Source organism: Mytilus californianus, unplaced genomic scaffold, assembly GCF_021869535.1.
Source record: "Mytilus californianus isolate M0D057914Y unplaced genomic scaffold, xbMytCali1.0.p SCAF_4, whole genome shotgun sequence".
NCBI classification, from domain to species: Eukaryota; Metazoa; Mollusca; class Bivalvia; order Mytilida; family Mytilidae; genus Mytilus; species Mytilus californianus.
Window position 1 is genome coordinate 70,772,642 of NW_026262690.1, and position 20,382 is coordinate 70,793,023.

General features: G+C 31.4%; 1 protein-coding gene across 1 annotated transcript in view; it reads right to left on the minus strand.

Annotated features, from left to right (window-relative positions):
* Positions 1 to 202: 202 nt before the first annotated feature.
* Positions 203 to 20,382, minus strand: part of LOC127698687 (sphingolipid delta(4)-desaturase DES1-like) — a 34,074-nt gene continuing 13,894 nt past the window's right edge. Inside the window, exon 3 of the mRNA XM_052202310.1 lies at positions 203 to 434. Coding sequence (XP_052058270.1) covers positions 216 to 434 — 219 coding nt within the window. The 3' untranslated portion in view covers positions 203 to 215. The remainder of the gene's footprint in view (positions 435 to 20,382) is intronic.

Genomic DNA, 20,382 nt, shown 5'->3' on the forward strand with positions numbered 1-20,382 from the left:
TTTGCACTAATAGTGATAAAACAATCTTAAACTAGAATTATTACATTTTTTTTCAAAAAAGTGCCTCTGAAAACGCTTGTCTTACTGTCTTACTGGATTGTTGTTCCTAAAGACTTTTAATACATGTACTGCTTTTTTATTTGTTATCGTATCCAAATCTTTCTTTCATTACCTTATATACAATAATAACAAAAAGCAATGATGAAAATTTATGATTACAAGATGGCAAATACTACTTCTTCTAATCTGCATGTGTCTTTCCATTTTGTGTTTGGACGTCTTTTGTATGTTTTCTCCTCATAGTCTTTTTTTATTCTTCTACGGACACGAGAGAATGGTCCTATGGATGGATCAGTTATAAAGTTGGAAATCACTCTACACCAAGATGAATGCTGGGGTAAATTATCATAAAACTCTTGGGCAATTTCTTTCACCTGAAAAAGTAGGATATCTGCCCTGTAAATAAAATAAAATTGACTTTGTTATATGAGCAGATTAAATACTTTCAAGAGAGTAAATTATTAAAGTAAATACTTCCTGATACAGTCAGCAGAATGTAAAACTTTCCTAGTATAGTTAAAGTCAACCTGCTATAAAGGTCAATAGATATAGGGAAATGTGGTATGAGTGCCAATGAGACAACTCTCCATCCAAGTAACAATTTATAAAAGTAAACCATTATAGGTCAATGTACGGCCTTCAACACGGAGCATTGGCTCACACCGAACAGCAAGCTATAAAGGGCCCCAAAAATTACTAGTGTAAAACCATTCAAACGGGAAAACCAACGGTCTAATCTATATAAAAACGAGAAACGAGAAACACGTATGAACTACATAAAGAGACGACAACTACTGTACATAAAATTCCTGACTTAGGACAGGTGCAAACATTTGCAGCGGGATTAAACGTTTTAATGGTACCAAACCTTCTTCCTTTTTCTGAAACAATCGTATAACATCACAACATAGAAAGACACACTATAAATTATATCAATTGGAATGCTTAACTCAATCAAAAAACGTAAATTAACACACAATGTACGAATAACTTTGATCTGTGATACCTGAATGCAAATACATAGTTAATATAAATTATAAGGGATAAATAACTAAGGTCAAAAGTAAATAAACAGGTTGAAACAAAGTTAAAGTATGATACCACTGTGAAATGTTAAACAATATTTAGAAAATCATCACTTTTGAAAAAACCTGCGTCATATTATACACAGGTTAATGTAAATGATTTTGTTTTTAAGTATGCTTCTTCTTCTGTGTGTATAAAATCTTCCGTTTAGGAATACCAAGAAATTTCTTTAATATCAATAAAACTAATCTAACACTTGGTACATATGGGGTGAATATCAACAATTAGTGCTAGATAAAATTTCCTGTACAGGTGCAAGAACATTATTTAAGGAGAAATGAAATAATTTTGATGTTCATAGTACGAAGAAGTGAAAATTTGTAGTAATTCCAAATAATCAAAGCTGATATATAGACAAGATCCATGTTAACATTAAATAACAAAAAAGCATTACAACCAGTATCAACAGGTCAAATTAACAAGAAAGTACGATTTGAGAGTACTCGCAGTTACTGGCAGCTAGTTAAAAGCCAAAACAATTAATAATAAAAAATCATGCATCAGAGACTGAAATCAACTAAAACACATCCCAGGGATTTAGTATTTTAACGTCATGAACAGTCAAAGAAGGCATGACTTGTGCAATGCCAAAAATAAATGTATCGACAGGTAGTAGGATAGTTAGGAGTGACTTTTTTATAGATAAAAATTCGTAAGGGTTCCGCGGAACCTAGTGTCTCGCCTACTTTTGCTGTTAGTCGCAGGCTCAACAAAAATGGGGAAAAAATTATTAAAAATTTTCCTCTGGAAACTATCCTTTGATTGTAAGAAGTTCCGTTCAAGTTTGGTAAAAATCCAAGAAGGTTTATGAATCTAATAAATGTTTTAAAAACTATAACTGCAGACTGTACGTAATGTTAACTGGAATAAAACTAAGTCCATTTATAAGTAATATACGGAAAAATAGGAAATAAATTTTTACAAAATTTCATTCCAGATACTAGCTTTTGATCATAAACAAGCTTCTGTCCAAGTTTGGTACAAATCCAGGATAGTTTAAGAAAGTGATTAAAATTTGAAAAACTTAAACCACAGAGTGAATGTGTTGTTAACTGGCAGAAAAACTAAGTCCATATATGAGTAAAATACGGATAAACAGGATTTTTTTTTTTACAAAATTTTCTTCTGGATACTATCTTATGATTATAAACAAGCTTCTGTCCTAGTTTGGTACAAATCTAGGATAGTTTAAGAAAGTGATTAAAATTTGAAAAACTTTAACCACAGAGTGAATGTAATGTTAACTGGCAGAAAAACTAAGTCCATTTATGAGTGAAATACGGATAAACAGGGTTTTTTTTTACAAAATTTACTTTCTGTCCAAGTTTGGTTGAAATGCAGGATAGTTTAAGAAAGTTATTGAAATTTCAAAAACTTTAACCACAGAGTGAATATTTGTGGACGCCGCCGACGACGCCGACCACGCTGACGACGCCGTCGGAATGTAGGATCGCTATGTCTCGCTTTTGCGACAAAAGTCGCAAGCTCGACAAAAATGAACGTGTGTGTGTCTCTATACATCCCGTTTGAAAAGAAAATACAAATTTAGTTATGATTTAATTTGCTAATGACAAAATCGATATTAGTGCCAATGTAAACTATATTCAGAGATCTAATTACAAAATTGGTACGACAACCCTTACTTATAAGTTTGTTGAAAGGTTCGATGAGTTTACACGGATCACATAGTGATTTCCGCGCTTTAAGTACAATATTACCGTAAAATTTAGGATGTGAAATACCGTTTTTAATAAGTTTTCTACAGCCAAATTTACTAATTAAATCTTTGTATCTATGAAAGAATTTAGTAAAAGTTTTAAGTAATTTATGGTAACGAAATCCCTGACTTAATAATTTACCAGTGATGCATTGATTACGTTCGTTAAAATCTATGACATCATTACACACACGGGCATACCAAACGAGTTGGGATATATAAACGCCGTATGATGGAGCCAAAGGCACATCGCCGTCTAAAAAAGGAAAATTGACAATAGGGAATGTAAAATCGTCTCTTTTGTCGTAAATTTTAGTATGGAGTTTCCCTTTAGAAATTGAAATGTCTAAATCTAGAAAAGGACAACTGCTGCTGTTTATGTTAGATTTAGTTAAAGTAAGTACTTTTGGGTAAATTTCGGTAGTATATTTAGAGAACTCTGGATTATTTAACGAAAATATATCATCCAGATAACGGTAGGTATTGTTGAATGTATCAACCAAATGTAACAATGATGTGTCTTTACTGAGTTTGGTCATAAACTGAGATTCATAGCAATACAGGAATAAATCTGCTATTAAAGGGGCGCAGTTAGTGCCCACAGGAATACCTACTACCTGACGATACACTTTATCGCCGAAACGTACATATATGTTATCTAGGAGAAAATTTAAAGCTTCAACCATATCCTTACATTTCCAGTAAGTGTATCTAGCATACTTTCCTTTTTCGTTACAGAAAAAGGCTTTAAACGAGTTACAGCAAATAAATTTACAATGAGATTTTTCGAAAGACCATTTTATCAAATATGAAAACTTTTTCTTTATTAGATTGTGTGGAAGTGTAGTGTAGAGAGTAGAAAAATCATAACTGTCAACAGAATTAAAAGGACCATCAAAAGCATGTATTTTATCTAAAACCTCTACGGAATTTTTAACACTCCAAAAATAATTAATACCATTATTTTCATAAGCTTTATTACAAAAGTTAATAACCAGTTCAACACTATTAAGCAAACAAAAAGGTCTTTTCAGGAAACCTTCTTCTTCTACAGCTTTAATAAATACCTATGAATTTTGAACCTTAATTCAAAGGTCATCTTCTTAATAAGGTCAGTTTTCTCTGGTCCAAAGGGTGATCTTTGTATACAAGTTTGATAAGATTGTTAGAGCGTTACTTCTACATGTAAAGATTTATTTTACAAGTTTGAATCAATACAGAACCCATACATTATTCAAAAAGTCAAATATTTGTTCTTATTCAGAAGGATTATCATCCAATCAAAGTGTATCTAAAGTCAAAATATTGATTTAAATATTGACTATTAAATCCTTCAAAAATACTATAATCTTGTCACTTCAATATCTATGCAAGCACTTTGTGTTATAAATTAGTTTTAAAATTCCTTGTAAATGTATTGCTTTGTAATTGAGACATGTTAATTACATAATTGTCAAAATTTTACTCGTCTTCCTTTTAATATTTCACATGGTTTAAAACTTCAACATAATTCTAATAGATTCTGAAAGCAAGAATCATAACTATTTTATAAGGAATTGTCTGAAGAACAATAGTATACACCAGAAATATGAACTCTAACACATGCCCCTAAAACAGAAATGCAAGAACCAGTCCAGAAATTTTAAAGTAATTTCATTCATTTTCCATGATTTATTTGAGACATACAATGATACATTATAATGATTAACAAATCAATACTCTGACTTTTACTGTTACGTTACAGTGTTTTATTAAATGATATATAATTTTTCTGTATCAGGCACAGAAATTCTTAATTGTACATGTATGTACATTGAATTAAGTGATTGGTCATCTTTTTCTTCGGACACTTTAGAATTGAAGATTATAAAATGTTTGAAAGGAAACTATGATACCTTACATAAAAATGAGTGCTATACACTAAATAAAAGTTTTCATTCTACATTCTGACCGTTTTCAGTGTATGTCATTTAGCCTAACACCAATCAAATTACTTTTTGTTTTGTAATCGACATATTTAAGTATACAAGTATAGATTTACAAATATGTTCTGCAAATAACTGGTGCAAAATAAGTACAATAATAGATTTTCTACATTATCCATTTAAAAAAATATTGAACGGTCATTACTGTATGAAAATGTTGCCTAAAGATTTTGTCTTACATAAAACAAAAAACAAGTATGATATATAACAACAAATGACAACAACTGTATAAAAACTTTGCCTCAAGATTTTTTCTTACAAAAACAAGTATGTTGTAATGTTACACTACTGTTTCAAGTAAGGGTGAAGGTTGGCGCCTGTTAAAACCTTTAAACCCGCTGCTTTTTTTGCACCTGTCCTAAGTCAGGAACCTGTTGTTCAGTAGTTGTCGTTTGTTGATATGGTTGTTTCTCGTTTCTCGTTTTTTTATATAGATTAGACCTTTGGTTTTCCTGTTTGAATTGTTTTACACTAGTCATTTTGGGGCCCTTTATTGCTTGCTGTTGGATGTGAGCCAAGGCTCCGTGTTAAAGACCGTACTTTGACCTATAATTGTTTACTTTTTACACATTGTGACTTGGATGGAGAGTTGTCTCATTGGCGCTCATACCACATCTTCTTATTTCTATGATATATAGCAACAAATGACAACAGATGTATGTATGCTATGATTGGATGAATAATTAAACAGTTGAAGCCAGTCTGTATCTCAGATTCAGCAAGCCAGATATTTCAGTGTGTGCAATCCTTTTCTGATTGGGTCACGTGTGTTTAATAACTTCATTCTTGGTATTTTGTTCCTATCTAATAAGAGAACGAGATATTTTTCATAAACTTATTTTTTTAATTTACATTTTTTTGTCGTCTTATTTGAAAACTTCATTTAAGAGTTTGCTACATTGTGCTGTATAAATAATTCTATTCAGGAATAATGATTCTGCTTTAACAGGCAGTTATATTTTGATACACTCTAAACCTATTCTATTCCCTACCGACTTGATTGTCCTTACATTGGAATGAAATGGGTTTCCATTATTGGAATACATCTAATAAACTTCCTTTATCCTGATGAATTTTGTTGGGCAGCCGTATACAAGAAAAAAATAATTTGTGTTTATCAAATTTTTACATCAATTATTTTGGAGTTTTTAGAGAGATTTTTGTTATGAACTAAATATAAACATAAAGGTAACTTTTAATGATATGGGATTCTTTTTAAAAAATCTAATAAAAATATGTTTGTATAAATTAAATTTTTTGCTGTAAATATTGCATAATTTGATAGTTTAATTTTAGCTTCTTTTGGTTTGTAAAATATCATTACTTAAAACTCACTAGCAATAAATATCCTTAATCTGTACTTAACTACTTTGCATATTTTGGTAAAATGTGGCTTTACCATACATGTACCAAACCTTAAAATAAATTAAGGGACATTCTTTAATTCAAACAAAATTTTTAAGCATTACATAAGGGTACAATATATAACACCATTATAATTTTTAGAACAGTATCTTTAAAATACCAAAAAATGATTTTGATGAATTCAATTTATTTGAATAACAAGTTGAAAAACAGTAATTTTCCAAGCATTTTTCATTTTTTCATTATGACAAATCATGTGGTCATATGTTGATATGATGTATATACATGTACATTATTTTTAAAACTGAGAAAAATAGCATTCTGGTTGAAAATACAGTTTTCCTTAATTTTTCTTAACAAAATTGCCAGTAATGTCAGGGTAATTAATATTACATGACCTTCATTTTGCATTTAAATATCCATTAATGGATCTTTCTGCCATTTCAAATCTTGTCTTGCACTTCTTTTATTTATCTGTTCCTCTGAGATTTCTAACTTTATTAAATCGAACTTGTAATCCAGAAGCTGATGTTAGTTGGCAATTGCCATAATTGTTTTTCGATAAATGCTATCAGTCTGAAATATGCTGTTGGCTTTATCTTTGTATTGATTCACATTTTATAAGCCAAGAGTCTTTAATATGGATTTTATTCATTGTCGAAGGCGGTTCAGTGACCAGTAGTTGTAACCTCTTTGTCGTTTGGTTTTTGATGGATATTTGTCTCATTGGCAATCATAACAAATCTCCCTTTTAATAGTGTTAGAAATTTAGTAGAATACATGTCATATTCTAAATTACTGAATTTAGTTATGTCCCTTTATTCATAACAAATAAAGGCAACAGTAGTATACCGGTGTTCAAAAGTCGTGAATTGATTGAGAGAAAACAAATCCGGGTTACAAACTAAAACCGAGGGAACCACATCAACTATAAGAGGAAAACAAAGGAACAACAGCAACACTAAAGTGCAACAAAAACACTGTTATTGTTTTTCTTTAACATACTATTTGAATTTTTTTAAAGCATAATGAAATAAGATCATAAAAATAAATAACGACTAATTTTGTAATTCCTGATAGTAATAAAAAAACATGATGTCAATTTTAAAACAAATAACTTTTTTATAAATATATATATATATATATATATGTTATAGTAAGTTTTGAGGAACATAGAACAAGGTGTAGATCATCTAATGATTACAATTTTAACTTTGCATTTATTTTTCTCTCTCAAACTTATGTATATTCAGATATACAGATCACCTATATCTATATCTTTATCTATAACTTTTACTAAATATAATTTAAAAATATAAAAGTGTATTACTCATATTAAAACTACTGTGTTGTATAACATTACAGAATCACAAAATTTGATAAAACAAATGCCAGAAAATGAGGTAATGAAATTAACACATAATTTGTCCTGATTGATATTGTTTTGTATGCTAGTGTTTGTTAATAAAAATTGAGAATGGAAATGGGGAATATGCCAAAGAGACAACAACCCGACCAAAGAGCAGAAAACAGCCCAAGGCCACCAATGGGTCTTCAACACAGCGAGAAAATTCCGCACCCGGAGGCGGGCTTCAGCTGGCACCTAAACAAAAAATTGTGTTAATAAAATTGAGAATGGAAATGGGGAATGTGTCAAAGAGACAACAACCCGATCATAAAGCAGACAACAGCCCAAGGCCACCAATGGGTCTTCAATGCAGCGAGAAACTCCCGCACCTGGAGGCTTCCTTAAGCATGTTTTGTGAGATCTCAACCCTCTCCCTATACATCTGGCCAGTGTAGAAGAAACAAACACACAGCAATAAGCACAGTAAAACTCAGTTTAAAAGAAGTCCGTGCCCGATGTCAGAATAGGTAACAGAAGAAACTAAGCAAAATGACAATGATACATAAATTAACAAAAGATTTATTTTGTGAGACATAACATATATTGTTTATATTTATATATGTAAATGGATTGTTATCTCTTAAGAATTACAGAATCTAAAAAGCAAAATTAGTGTTTTCAGTTATTGCATTTTATTAGGAATTAGCTACATCTATGCTATTAAAACCAAGTGTACAGTTATCATCACAGGGCATTCAACTTTATACCATCTATTGAATGAGACTTTTGAAAAGAGCTGATCTATGAGAAAAAATAATTAAATTTCATTCATTTAAAACAAAAAGCGAACTAAAGTCTCCCAGGAGCCTGAATTAGCAACATGGATTTAATTTGCCAAAATATAAAAAACAAAATAGCTATTTGTGAGAACTAAAAGAAAACATGGTAAGTACCTAAAGAACATTTCTGTATTGTTTGTTTTCATTTATGCTCTGAAATAGAAAGAATCTATTTTCACATAGCATTTAAATGTAAGCTTGGACAGTTACTGGCATCATTTTTAGCTCACATAACCTTTATGGCCAGTTGAGCTTTTGCCATTCCTTTGTGTCTGTTGTCTAGCGTAAACTTTTTCAAAGATCTTCCTCTTTAAAAACTATGGACCAATTTCAGCTAAACTTGGTAGGAATGGTTTTTAGGGTATCAAGTATTTTGTTAGTGTTTTTATTCCTGTTCATCAGAAACATGACCGCCACGGGTAAAAATAGAACATAGAGGTAAAATGCAGTATTTGGTTTATATCTCAAAATCTAAATCAGTCATAGCAAATCTGACTGGATAAACATGATCAGCAATCAGGATTTTTTTTAGTAAATTATGGAGTTATTGCCCCTGAAATTATTTTTTGTAGAAAATTTCCAAGTTTTTGGCTTATATCTGAAAAAACTAAAGAAGTTAGAGCACATCTGATACCGTTTTTAATTATCAGCAGGTGAATGTTTATCTCCTGTGGTTTTTTTAAAGAACAATAGATGACCCAATCTGGAGTTAATGCACCAGAAATATCAATGTTTTGCAAATTTTACGATTTGGGTAATTATCTTGAAAAATATAACAGATAGAGAGAAATTTTGAACAGTAAAATGACCAGAACAATAAGATCCACAAATAAGTCAAATAGGTGGAAATCTTCAAATGACCCCTTTTAGGAGTTATTGCCTTTCAATGTTGATTATTTTCCCTTTTTGATTTTTTTAGGAGAAACTTTAGTTGAAATAGAGAATTGTTTGATAGTAAAAATGTTCAACAAAATAGGATCTACAAATAAGTCAATGAATCGTCAATTGACCCCTTAAAGGAGTTATTAAAAGATTAATTAAACTCATTTTTGGCGTTTTTTGCAGAAACTATAATAGATATTGTAAAATATAAAAGTGTTCTAAAAATAAGATCTACAAATAACTCTCTAATGGCCGAAATTGCAACTGACTCCTTTTAGGAGCTAATGCCCCTGAATGACTAATTTTATGATTTTTTCAAAAACAAAGATAGATAAAGGGAAATAGCAAAACTGTTCACCAGAATTGGATCTTCAAATCAGTAATCACGTCAATCGACTCCTTTTACACGTTAGTTCCCCTGAATAATGATTTTTACCAGTTTTTGGTGGGGTTCGTGTTGCTCAGTCTTTAATTTTCCATGTTGTGTTTAGTGTACTATTGTTTGTCTGGTCTTTTTCTTATTTAGCCATGGCGTTGTCAGTTTATTTTCGACTTATGAGTTTGAATGTCCATCTGGTATCTTTCGCCTCTCTTTTATCCATTTTTGTCAAAAGATATAAGTTTGGTGATTAAGAGTGAAACTTTCAAAAGCAAAAAGGATCAGCAAAATAAGATCTGCAAGAAAGTCAACATGGCCAAATTATCACACTAGTTATAGGATTATTAATTTTTTTTAAATTTTTTTTCAAAAACTTAAATAGGTAGGTATAAACTGTAAATAGTAAAATGTGATCATCAGCACAAGACCCACAAAAACGGCACAAATATGCAAACATGACTGATTTTAAAACAAGTAAAGAAAAAACATCGAAATGGCATATTTCTTACGGGATGAGGGTCCAGGCTCCTCTTGTTTAATTTTTGAAAATAACTTCATTGTCAAGTTTGATTTTAATAGTTCATTGGCTTTGAGACGAAAATCTTAGAACATTGGATCAATGTACGCCATGAAGCCATATTTGATTCATCCGTAGGTTCAAAGTAACATCACTTGGTAAGTACATGTACTTTTTAAAGAACAGTTCTGGAATTTTAGTTATCATTTCACTTCGTCTTTTCTTGAAAACAACTGAAAAAAAATCATTAGTTAAATTACAGTTGATTAGCAGTTGAAAAAAGTACGTTTGATCTATGACCAACAGATGAATGTTTTCAGGTTTGATTAAATTCAAATATGGCTATTTCAGAAGTTGATATCAAATGTAATTAAAATATTTTGTAAAATTCAATCAATACCAAGAAAGGACATAAACAACGTCAGAGAGTTATATATTGTTAAACTGGTTTCATAACATTTAATATGTTTAAATAATATACCGCCCTTGAACTAAACAGAATTACAATGAAACTATTCAAAATCTAAAGAGCTTTTTTCATTTAATATATATTTGACCCATATAAATCATTAGGAGTATTCATATAAAAAGAATATTTCAAATTATATTTAAAAACTAACTAAGTACATACATATGTTCTTAAGACTTAAGGATACATTTATTTTCCAGGGTATCAATTTTCGTTTATTGAGGAAAAATGTATTGTAGTGGATATTTGATTTTGTGGTTTTGCAACATTTTGCATACAAGTCTATAGAAAATTAGTACTTCGTTGTACATTTAAATTCGAGGTTAACCTTTACCCGCGAAATACACGAAAATTGGTATCCACCAGTAAGTCAGAATTTCAAACTGAATAATTTGTTGTGAACTCTCTTTTATCGCCAATACATCTATATACTGACAAATATAAATATGCTCAATGTTAAACACGATCTAATCAAGATTCTCATTTTTTTCAAATGGTTTTACTTATCTTTTTTTTCTTGTTCTGAAATCTGAAGCAAGAGGAACAGAAGTCGTTGATGACTACAGTATTCCTTTCAGTTAAATTAAAATCTTGACAATGTAGACATTTTGGTATAATTCAAAAACTCGTCAAAGACACCAGGCTTATAATTTGGAATGGTAGACATTTGTTTTGTCTTCATAAGACTCATCATGCAGTGACGCTCGAAACAAACAGATTGATGGCCAAATGAAAGACAAACACAAACTTGAAGGATATCTCAAACCGAAAACTCCTACGATTTGTGCCAATTACGACTGAGGCAAAACAATCTTGAAAACATTCCATAACCTCTCTATCAAAGGGTGTGAGTTTACAGAATAGAGAATAATAGTAAAAAATAGAAAGAATAGAAAATAATGAGGTGCTAAAATATAAAGAATAGAGAATAATGAGCAAAAAGTATAAAGAATAGAGAAATGGCCTTAAAAATTAAATACAAAAATTAAGGTTTCCCATCACTGAAGACCATCCTGTCTCGGACAATATTAAGGTTTCCTGTCAAAACATGGCCACAAGGCTCGTATCTAAACATCTAATGGTCACAGTGCGTCTCAAAGAAATAGGAAATGAAAAGATCACTTCATATAAATTTGGTGCGACTAAAGCGCTTCTCTGGATGTACCTGCACTATTCTTGCTCTTTTCCCTGGGATATTACAATAACAGTAGTTTATGAATTTTGACCCTTTATTGTGGAAAATAAACAACAGGGAGGTGTGGGTAATACGTCATTGAGACAAGAACCCCAAAACCACATGACCACAAAAGACATCTAGAGGTTACCATACAGACTTCAGCAATAATTAAGAATCTACGCCACATGTCCAGGTGTGAATTATTTAAATGAGAATACTAATTAAAGAAGTTTACATAATATGACACTTTACAATTCTTTAAAACATCAAATTTTAAGATATAATTAAAGATACTCCTACAACGGACAGACATTTACTACTGTGTTCCTTTTCTGTGGTGGATCAAAATATATAGCAAATCTTTACTAAGATCCAATAAAACACCATCTGGTATTTCTAGCAACATCAGCAGATATTTTGACGATATTTAATCTGTAAGCAATCCATATTTTTCTAAAAATACAAATGAAATGTATACACCTGAACCCATTCTAACTCACAGTGAACGATGCTTTTCTTATACCTTGATATTAGATTTCCACGCGGTAATATAATTACAAAAATATTAACTTTTACTTTCCTATTGTTGATTTTTCTTTCCTTCATGGAGATGTTCCGTTGGATTTCAAAGAACACAATTTCATCAATAAAATTGTTTACAGCATGGAAATAATTTGGGTGAAACTTTTACTTGTCTTAAATAAATGTCCTTCAATTCTGTTTTGAGGGCTTGATCGACTTGTTGCTAAAAGTTATATTTACTCGAGTATACTGTTGTTCAATCATTGGGTCTCGTATTTCTCAAATTCGCTATTTATAGTTTGAATCAATACAACAGTGTTTCTTTTATTTTGAATGTAAAGTTTGTATGAGGCACTGCACAAGATCAGGTGTTCCTGTCCTGTTTATGAAGTCGCCGGAATTTCTATGAGGATTATTTTCTCCGTGTATACACACCATTCTATCCATTACGAAATGGGGCTTACTTACTACAATGGGTGTTAAACGACCTTGACTACACATAAAGGTCTCGCATGGTCGGCTCGATGTTTACTTGATACTTCATTGTTGCAGATTTTTACAAACTTTTTCATCCCTTTTCCTTCTACAATTGGAAAATGGAATAGATTGGATAATTCTATTCGTTCTACATTGCCACTGTCTAAGTTAAAGAATGATATAGTTGAAAAATGTCAATCTGATAGGGAAAAAATTGTGTCTGATCCTATTTGTATCATTGAATAAATATAATAACCATAAAGTAAGACATAGCTAAGAAGTATTTCAACTGATGTCAGGTAGAGTGGAAGTCTTTCGCCATTTTTGGATTGTACAAAAGCAGAACACGACCGTCTAGATTTTTAATCAAATAAGCAAATTTGTGGCAGGAATGCAATTTTATCTTGTTCCGTGAATGTTTTTACATATGCGGAATATGTTTTGATTGATTAAAAAAACCCACAATTAGCCTTTTAAGGGGAAATTAGTTTGACAATCAAAATCTATAAAATTAATGTACGTAATTTTTACTATTTTGTGTAAATACAACGTACAGTGGTCCCATTTTTCTTTTGATTTTCTAAAACATTTTATAAGTCAGATCTCCTCTTTTTTATGATATAAAACTAATGTATTTTAGTTTTCTTTCTATTCACATAATAATGCCTCAATTTTCCCTGCATAATCCTTTCACAATGTGTTAATTATCACTCTTTGCATTTTTTAACATAATATGATATAAACTTAATCTGCCATTTTTTGGTTTATATTCCCATATTACCTTTTTGACACCTATAACCCTTTACATTTTTTAATCTCGATTTGGGTTGTAAAACGGGGAAGCTGAATCATTGAGAAACCGTTTTTAAGATAAAGGAATTTTATTCGTTTGTGTATTTTGGATTAAATTTATATAAAACGAGATTCTGGTAATTATAATGTAAAGGAAACTATTGAACCAATGCATGTATAATCAAAGTACTGAAGTACTGAACATCGGATGACCACAAGTTCTTGAGGATGGTCAAAAGCACTTGTCTCAGAAAAAAACAACATATCTCTTTACCTAAAACTGAGGTTAATGTACAGAGATATATTTTTTTCTGAGACAAGTTCGTGCGTGGATGATGAATAAATGACAGGAAATTCAACTTCACCGTAATAACTATTATATTGTAGTGATACAAATCAGTATACACTGAGTTGTTGTTTATATTATATTAAAATAACAGTTACATATATATATGATTTGAATCAATTTGTATATCATTCTATTCTACTATTCTAAAAATAGTGCAATGCAAGTGCATGGTGGACACTTTTCTGTAAAAATTCGATTTTTCTAAGATTGGATACGAGTAGGCATTCATATTTTCCCGCAAAATCAATTACAGAGTTACCGGTCCTTGATGGTATTTTCACAAAACGTTCTTTGAGATATTCTTCCGCATGCTTTAACACAATTTTTCGGTACGTGTGCATTGATATTATCAATGATTTTTTACTTATATATATATATATCTAACTACAAAACATTTTCATATTATTAATTTATGTTCTAAACAAAAATATTTTTATCAGTATTCATTGAAGAGATGTATTTATATCAAACGATAAGGAATGTTATTTTGCACTCGTTTATGTGCGCGTATTTATCATGTTTATAGATCGGTTACAAACCCAAAACTAATTTACATAATGGAAATCTAGGCGATAGCAATACACCGGGATGACCTCAAGGTCATCGCGATGTAAAAACAATGTTCTAAGTCCTCTGTAAGTTTTTTTTTACATATTTTAATACATTCGATTCCTTAATGAATAATCGATAAAAATTATTCAAATTGCTGAGTGTCGCGACTTTGTTAATCAATCATGAAATGATGGAGCAAGCTTTTTCATAGCAGTTGTTTCATGATATCGTGTATGCATTTTTTCTTTCAAAATTGGTTGATACTATCATCCTTGATTAACGATAGGTGTCATGGTAAAGGTCACTGCATACGGAAAAGCTGTCGGCGAATTTAAATAATTCAATAGCAGTACATTTTTGAAGATTTGGATAAAATAAAGGTTTTTTAAAGAAAGTATTTATATAGATATAAGAAGATGTGGTATGAGTGCCAATGAGACAACTCTCTATCCAAGTCAAAAAATTTATAAAAGTAAACCATTATAGGTCAAAGTACGGTCTTCAACCGAACAGCAAGCTATAAAGGACCCCAAAAGTTACTAGTGTAAAACCATTCACTGACAAACGGAAAACCAACGGTTTAATCTATATAAAAAACGAGAGACGAGAAACACTAATGAACCACATCAACAAACGACAACTACTGAACATCAGATTCCTGACTTAGGACAGATGCAAACAATTGCAGCGGGTTTAAATGTACACTTGTTTCATAATACAACTCATTCAAGTATACAGAATATATGCATCTTATCTTGGGGATTAATTTAAAAGGATCATATGATTATAATGTTGAGAATTTTGAACACAGGGTGTTTATTAGACATTTGCGGAACTAGGTCTATACCTAGGATTACACTTAGACTTACGATTACAGTTGACGAAAAACAAAGGGTCGTCTCAAAATAAAAAAAAATCCAATGGAGATACACAGTAAAATGAAATGATATGTTTGTTATCATGTAAATAAGTCTTTTCGACGACACACAAATGCAGAAACTTATGGTCACATCAGATGTGAATCGCAACAAAGTCCCCATTAGTTTGTGTTTTTTTCTAATTCTCCGATGACGTGATCAACCTCTACTCTATAGTGTGTAATATGTCTATTTCATTTTTCTACACTTCCTCTGCATATTTCTGTGGTTTGTCTAATGTAAGGTGTCAATACTGGATACCTGTTCGGATATATTTTGTCGCCCAGCAAAAACAGCTCAGTCAGGAAAGGTAATTCTTGTACTATATTTCTCATCAACATATATTGCTGATGCCAAAGAAATCCGCACTCAACATAACATATCCTGTCTTCGTTCAATATTACAACTTGAGTGTGAATACAGTGACAATGTCTGTCCTAAGAAATACTGTTCCTGTGGTTCCGTTATCGGCCACAAACTTTCCGTCGATAGCCCTATTGCAAACGGAAGTTTTGGCCACCCTCCTTGTAAGTTCTGCATGCCAATCATCTAAAGAAGGCCAATAAATAAGACGGTTATATGATTCTTGTAATAGGTATACATGTATGCGTTTCATCTTTGATAGTCGAAACACTAACGTCAACTATTTCAGAAATCATATGATAAGACGGGTACGATTGTAACCATGATATACAAGAGGAATTCTGTTTCCCGGGGAAAGCTTATGATTCCGACAGGTTGTCTGTCTGAAAAGACCATTCACATTGGCTACAATTTGAAGTAACGTTTCTGGAGTTTCACCTGTAAAAGAAATATCGTTTGCAAAACATGTGAACACATCTCTCCCATTCCAAAAGTGTACATCATTGCCTATAATATTTCCCTGATTATTAAAGATTGGCTTGTCGGTGGTCAAACCAGGTTTAGAATCAGATGACGAATGAAATGTGTACCATAACATCTGGTGGAGTCTGCATCAGGTAATGCTGCAATAGTTAATCTGTGTTCTACATAACGGGGGAAAATCAAATAAATGCACGAAATACACTTAACATTTATTAATTTTTCCGTATTAATAGTTCCACTCGCTTTACAAAAGCGGGCGGTATATAGTAATTGGGAGTCGTTCATCTTTATCAATAACGTTAAAATCTTGCCAAATAATGTAAACGGCATATTTCTCCTGTTTTTGACATCAACGATACATGTAGTAAATATTGCGTTGGCAATTTTTTTTTTAATTCTAAATATCAGCTTATAATTCATTACCTTTGAAATATGAAAATATCTCGTTATAAATGATGTGTTATGTGTTTGATTACTATTCGGATCCAATTAATATTCGTGTGCATTCAAATATTTATACAAGCAAAGAGCATTTAAGTCGAGAATCATGCAATATAATTCTATTTGATAACATATAACTACTTTATTTCTAAAGAAATATAAAAAAAAAATCATCGTATAAAAAAATCGTTTGACTTGCATTAAACCTAAAAATGGGTTCACAGACATCCGTGTACTTTAAAAGACAACCCGATTGCTTTAAGAATATCTAAACGATATGATTTGGTTCTATACTTTGAAATGCTTCATTTAATTTAAAATGTAATGCATGTATATGTTTAATGCAACTTAAGTTACTTTAAAAAAATTTAAACGAGGAAACGATGCAAACTGGCATTTAGAACCCATAAGTCTAAGAAAAAAGACTCAACCATGGTCAAAAGAAAAACGACGAAAATACAAACAAAAGTCCACAAAAATTCCACAAAGAAATATAGAGTTTATATTTCCATGACAATAAAAGAAAATCAACTGATTTTGACGAATCATGGTATATGAATTCCAATTATAACGGTAACTTTTAAATAATTGAGACCTCTGACAAATAAGAATAATTTGACAAACCACAATATAAATTGAATCAAGAAGACGCTCACGATAGTCGAAAATTACCATTTGGCGACTGACGGAAAAAGGCATTTCAACCATCTTGAAAGATTTCTAGGATCACTTATTAAAACACTTATTTACATACGTAAAGAAGAATATATATATATATATATATATATGCTTTATATTTTCATTGCATTGAAAGATATTGTCAACGTATATTTGTTCCGCCTAACAGAAGTTCCACTGGAAACTTTGTTATAAACAATGTCATGATATCTGTTCCTGTCGGAACAAATATTCTATACCATTTATTCCGTTAGGAACATATACTGTAATATATATTCCAGTGGAAATAATATTCCAGAATATTTTTTCCAATTGGAACTAATATTATGAAGGAACTTCTATTTCGTTACAGTTTTTTTATATTCGGCGAAAAGCTCATCAGAGCGTTCGTTTAAATTGTTTGTCAATATGCCGTTAAAAATAAAGTTTTACTAACAAGCACATTAACATCTGAAGGGTAAAACATGTTTTGGGAGTAAATCTCGGTGATCGGTGAATTAACAAAAGGTATAGTAAAAATACGGAAAAAAATAGTGGTTTCAGAGAACAAGATGAAATATTGCACATTCACGAACAACTGACGCTAAGAATTTTAATAGTTATCAAAATTTTACTATTATAATTCTTGCTAACGCCATGCAGTTGTTTTTTTTGTTTTTTTGTTTGTTTTTATTGGGGGGGGGGGGGGGGGGGGGTTGAATATGAATATAGCTATAAGAGTTCATGAGACTATAAATATATCTATGATTAGAGTTTAGGCTGGGACTATTATACTAAATAGTGTAATAGTCCTAGGTTTTTGAGACAACAACCCAATAACACCCACGGTTACCATATCACTTTATATGCTTTGAAAATGGTACAGATATGACAAGTTATGATTATGATCATAAATGCTTGAAATGAGTGCAAATGGGATTTCTTCAGAACTTACAATAAAAAAGCCATTTTTGGATGGGGTATCTTGACTCTTTTTAAGATATATCTCTCAAAAAGGTAGGAACAGGAATGACCCAATGGGACGCCTACGCATATACCAATTCAACTCTTCTTGACAAGAGAAAGAAAGGGTATGATCTAGGGTAGGCAATCTCAACCACTTTCAAATTATGGGAACATTCTCAAAGTGTGTGTATGGAGAGAGGTGGACCCCATGGGAACTCAGCTTATATACCACTTTATTTATCTTGGCATAATAATCAAAGAAATGTAAATGGTTAAGATCGGAATGTCAACCATTTTCAATGACGGGGACATTGATGATAACTAGGGACTCTCTCTCTCTCTCTCTCTCTCTCTATATATATACATACATTTTATCATTTGATTTGTCTGGTCATGTGTAACTTTTTTTAAAAATCAATTTTATTCTCCTAGTATATAAGTGTTTGTATAAATTAGATAATAGGGGAAAAGGGCAAAGGTCAAGGTCATAGCAAACATGATTGTTTTACCATTAAATATGTTATATTGTACCATGTACTGAATGAATAGAGCTTGGGTGTTATTAGGTTGTCTCTTAAACTCTAATCATAGATATATTTATAGTCTCATGAACTCTTATCATGGCTATATTTATATCCATTCAGTATATGGGACAATATAACAGTATATTAATGAAAACCCCATGTTTATCATTTACTGTTCTCAAGTTAAAACAATTCAAACAAGATAGTAAGCATGTTCTTGATAAGTTTCTATGTAAACCCCACCCTTCTTTTGGTCCCTCAAAATTTCCACTTAATAGACCACCATGTTCACACAAGATTCTTTTATGAACAACTAAACATATAAGCCTAACAAATTGTTTTAACTCTTCATCTAACTTGTGATTTCTGGAAACTAGCAAGGTGGGAAAGGTTTCTAAGAACTAGCTTGCACAACATCAGCTGCAAATTAGGAGAACTGAGCAAAAACAAGTCTCAAACCAAACTTTGTATGGGAGACTTAATGATGCAACTAACATGCAAGGGATTCTTAAGACAGATGGATTAGAGCTTAATGTCCAGTGGCAAATATTGCATGAATATCAGGACAAGAAAATGTTAATGTGATATAAATATGAACTCTGCTTTGTACTAGACTGATATACTAAGCTGGATTATTATAAGCTAGATCACAGGGTAGCAGTCCACAGGAATACATGTAACCCTACCTGGACATATTATTCCAACTTAAAGCTGACCATTTTTGCTTTTACCTCAAAAATTGTTGTGTGCATAGCCAAGAAGCATCAAATATTAATTCAAGTCTTCACTTGACCTAGCCAGCGGTCAATTCGACAACCTCTAGCAACCCTTCCACAACAAGACTACCAAAGGGTTTGAGATCTGCTTTCAATAAAATTGAGAATGGAAATGGGGAATGTATCAAAGAGACAACAACCTGACCATAGAGCAGACAACAGCCGAGGCCACCAATGGGTCTTCAATGCAGCGAGAAACTCCCGCACCCGGGGAATCTTCATTTACCCAGTGTACTGTGAATTCATTTATCTTCACGGGTATTAATTTTAGTGGATAGAGGGAAAAATGCATTTTCGTGTATATAAGATTTCGTGGTTTTGCATGCAAGCAAGCCACTTTGTTAAACATTTCAATTTGTGGTTCACCTAAACCCATGAAAATCGGTTCCCCATGACAAATAATATATCCACAGTATATGATGATCCAACTAAACGGTGGTACGAAATAAACTTCAATTAGGGTGAAATCCCATAAGGGAATTACAAAATAGATATGATGATAAAGGGAGAGATACACATCATTTAAACAGCAATCAAACAACACAAGCTCACCAAAAATAGATATCTTATGACAGGTCACCATATGAACTTATAGAAGCATTCTATATACATGTACTAGTAATATAATGTTTCTTTTTGCTTTGTTAGATTTGTTTAATTTTAATCGGATTATATCCAAGGAAATGAAATTTCTTATCTACTTTTGATATATGCTATTCGTGGTTTAAACAAACATAAG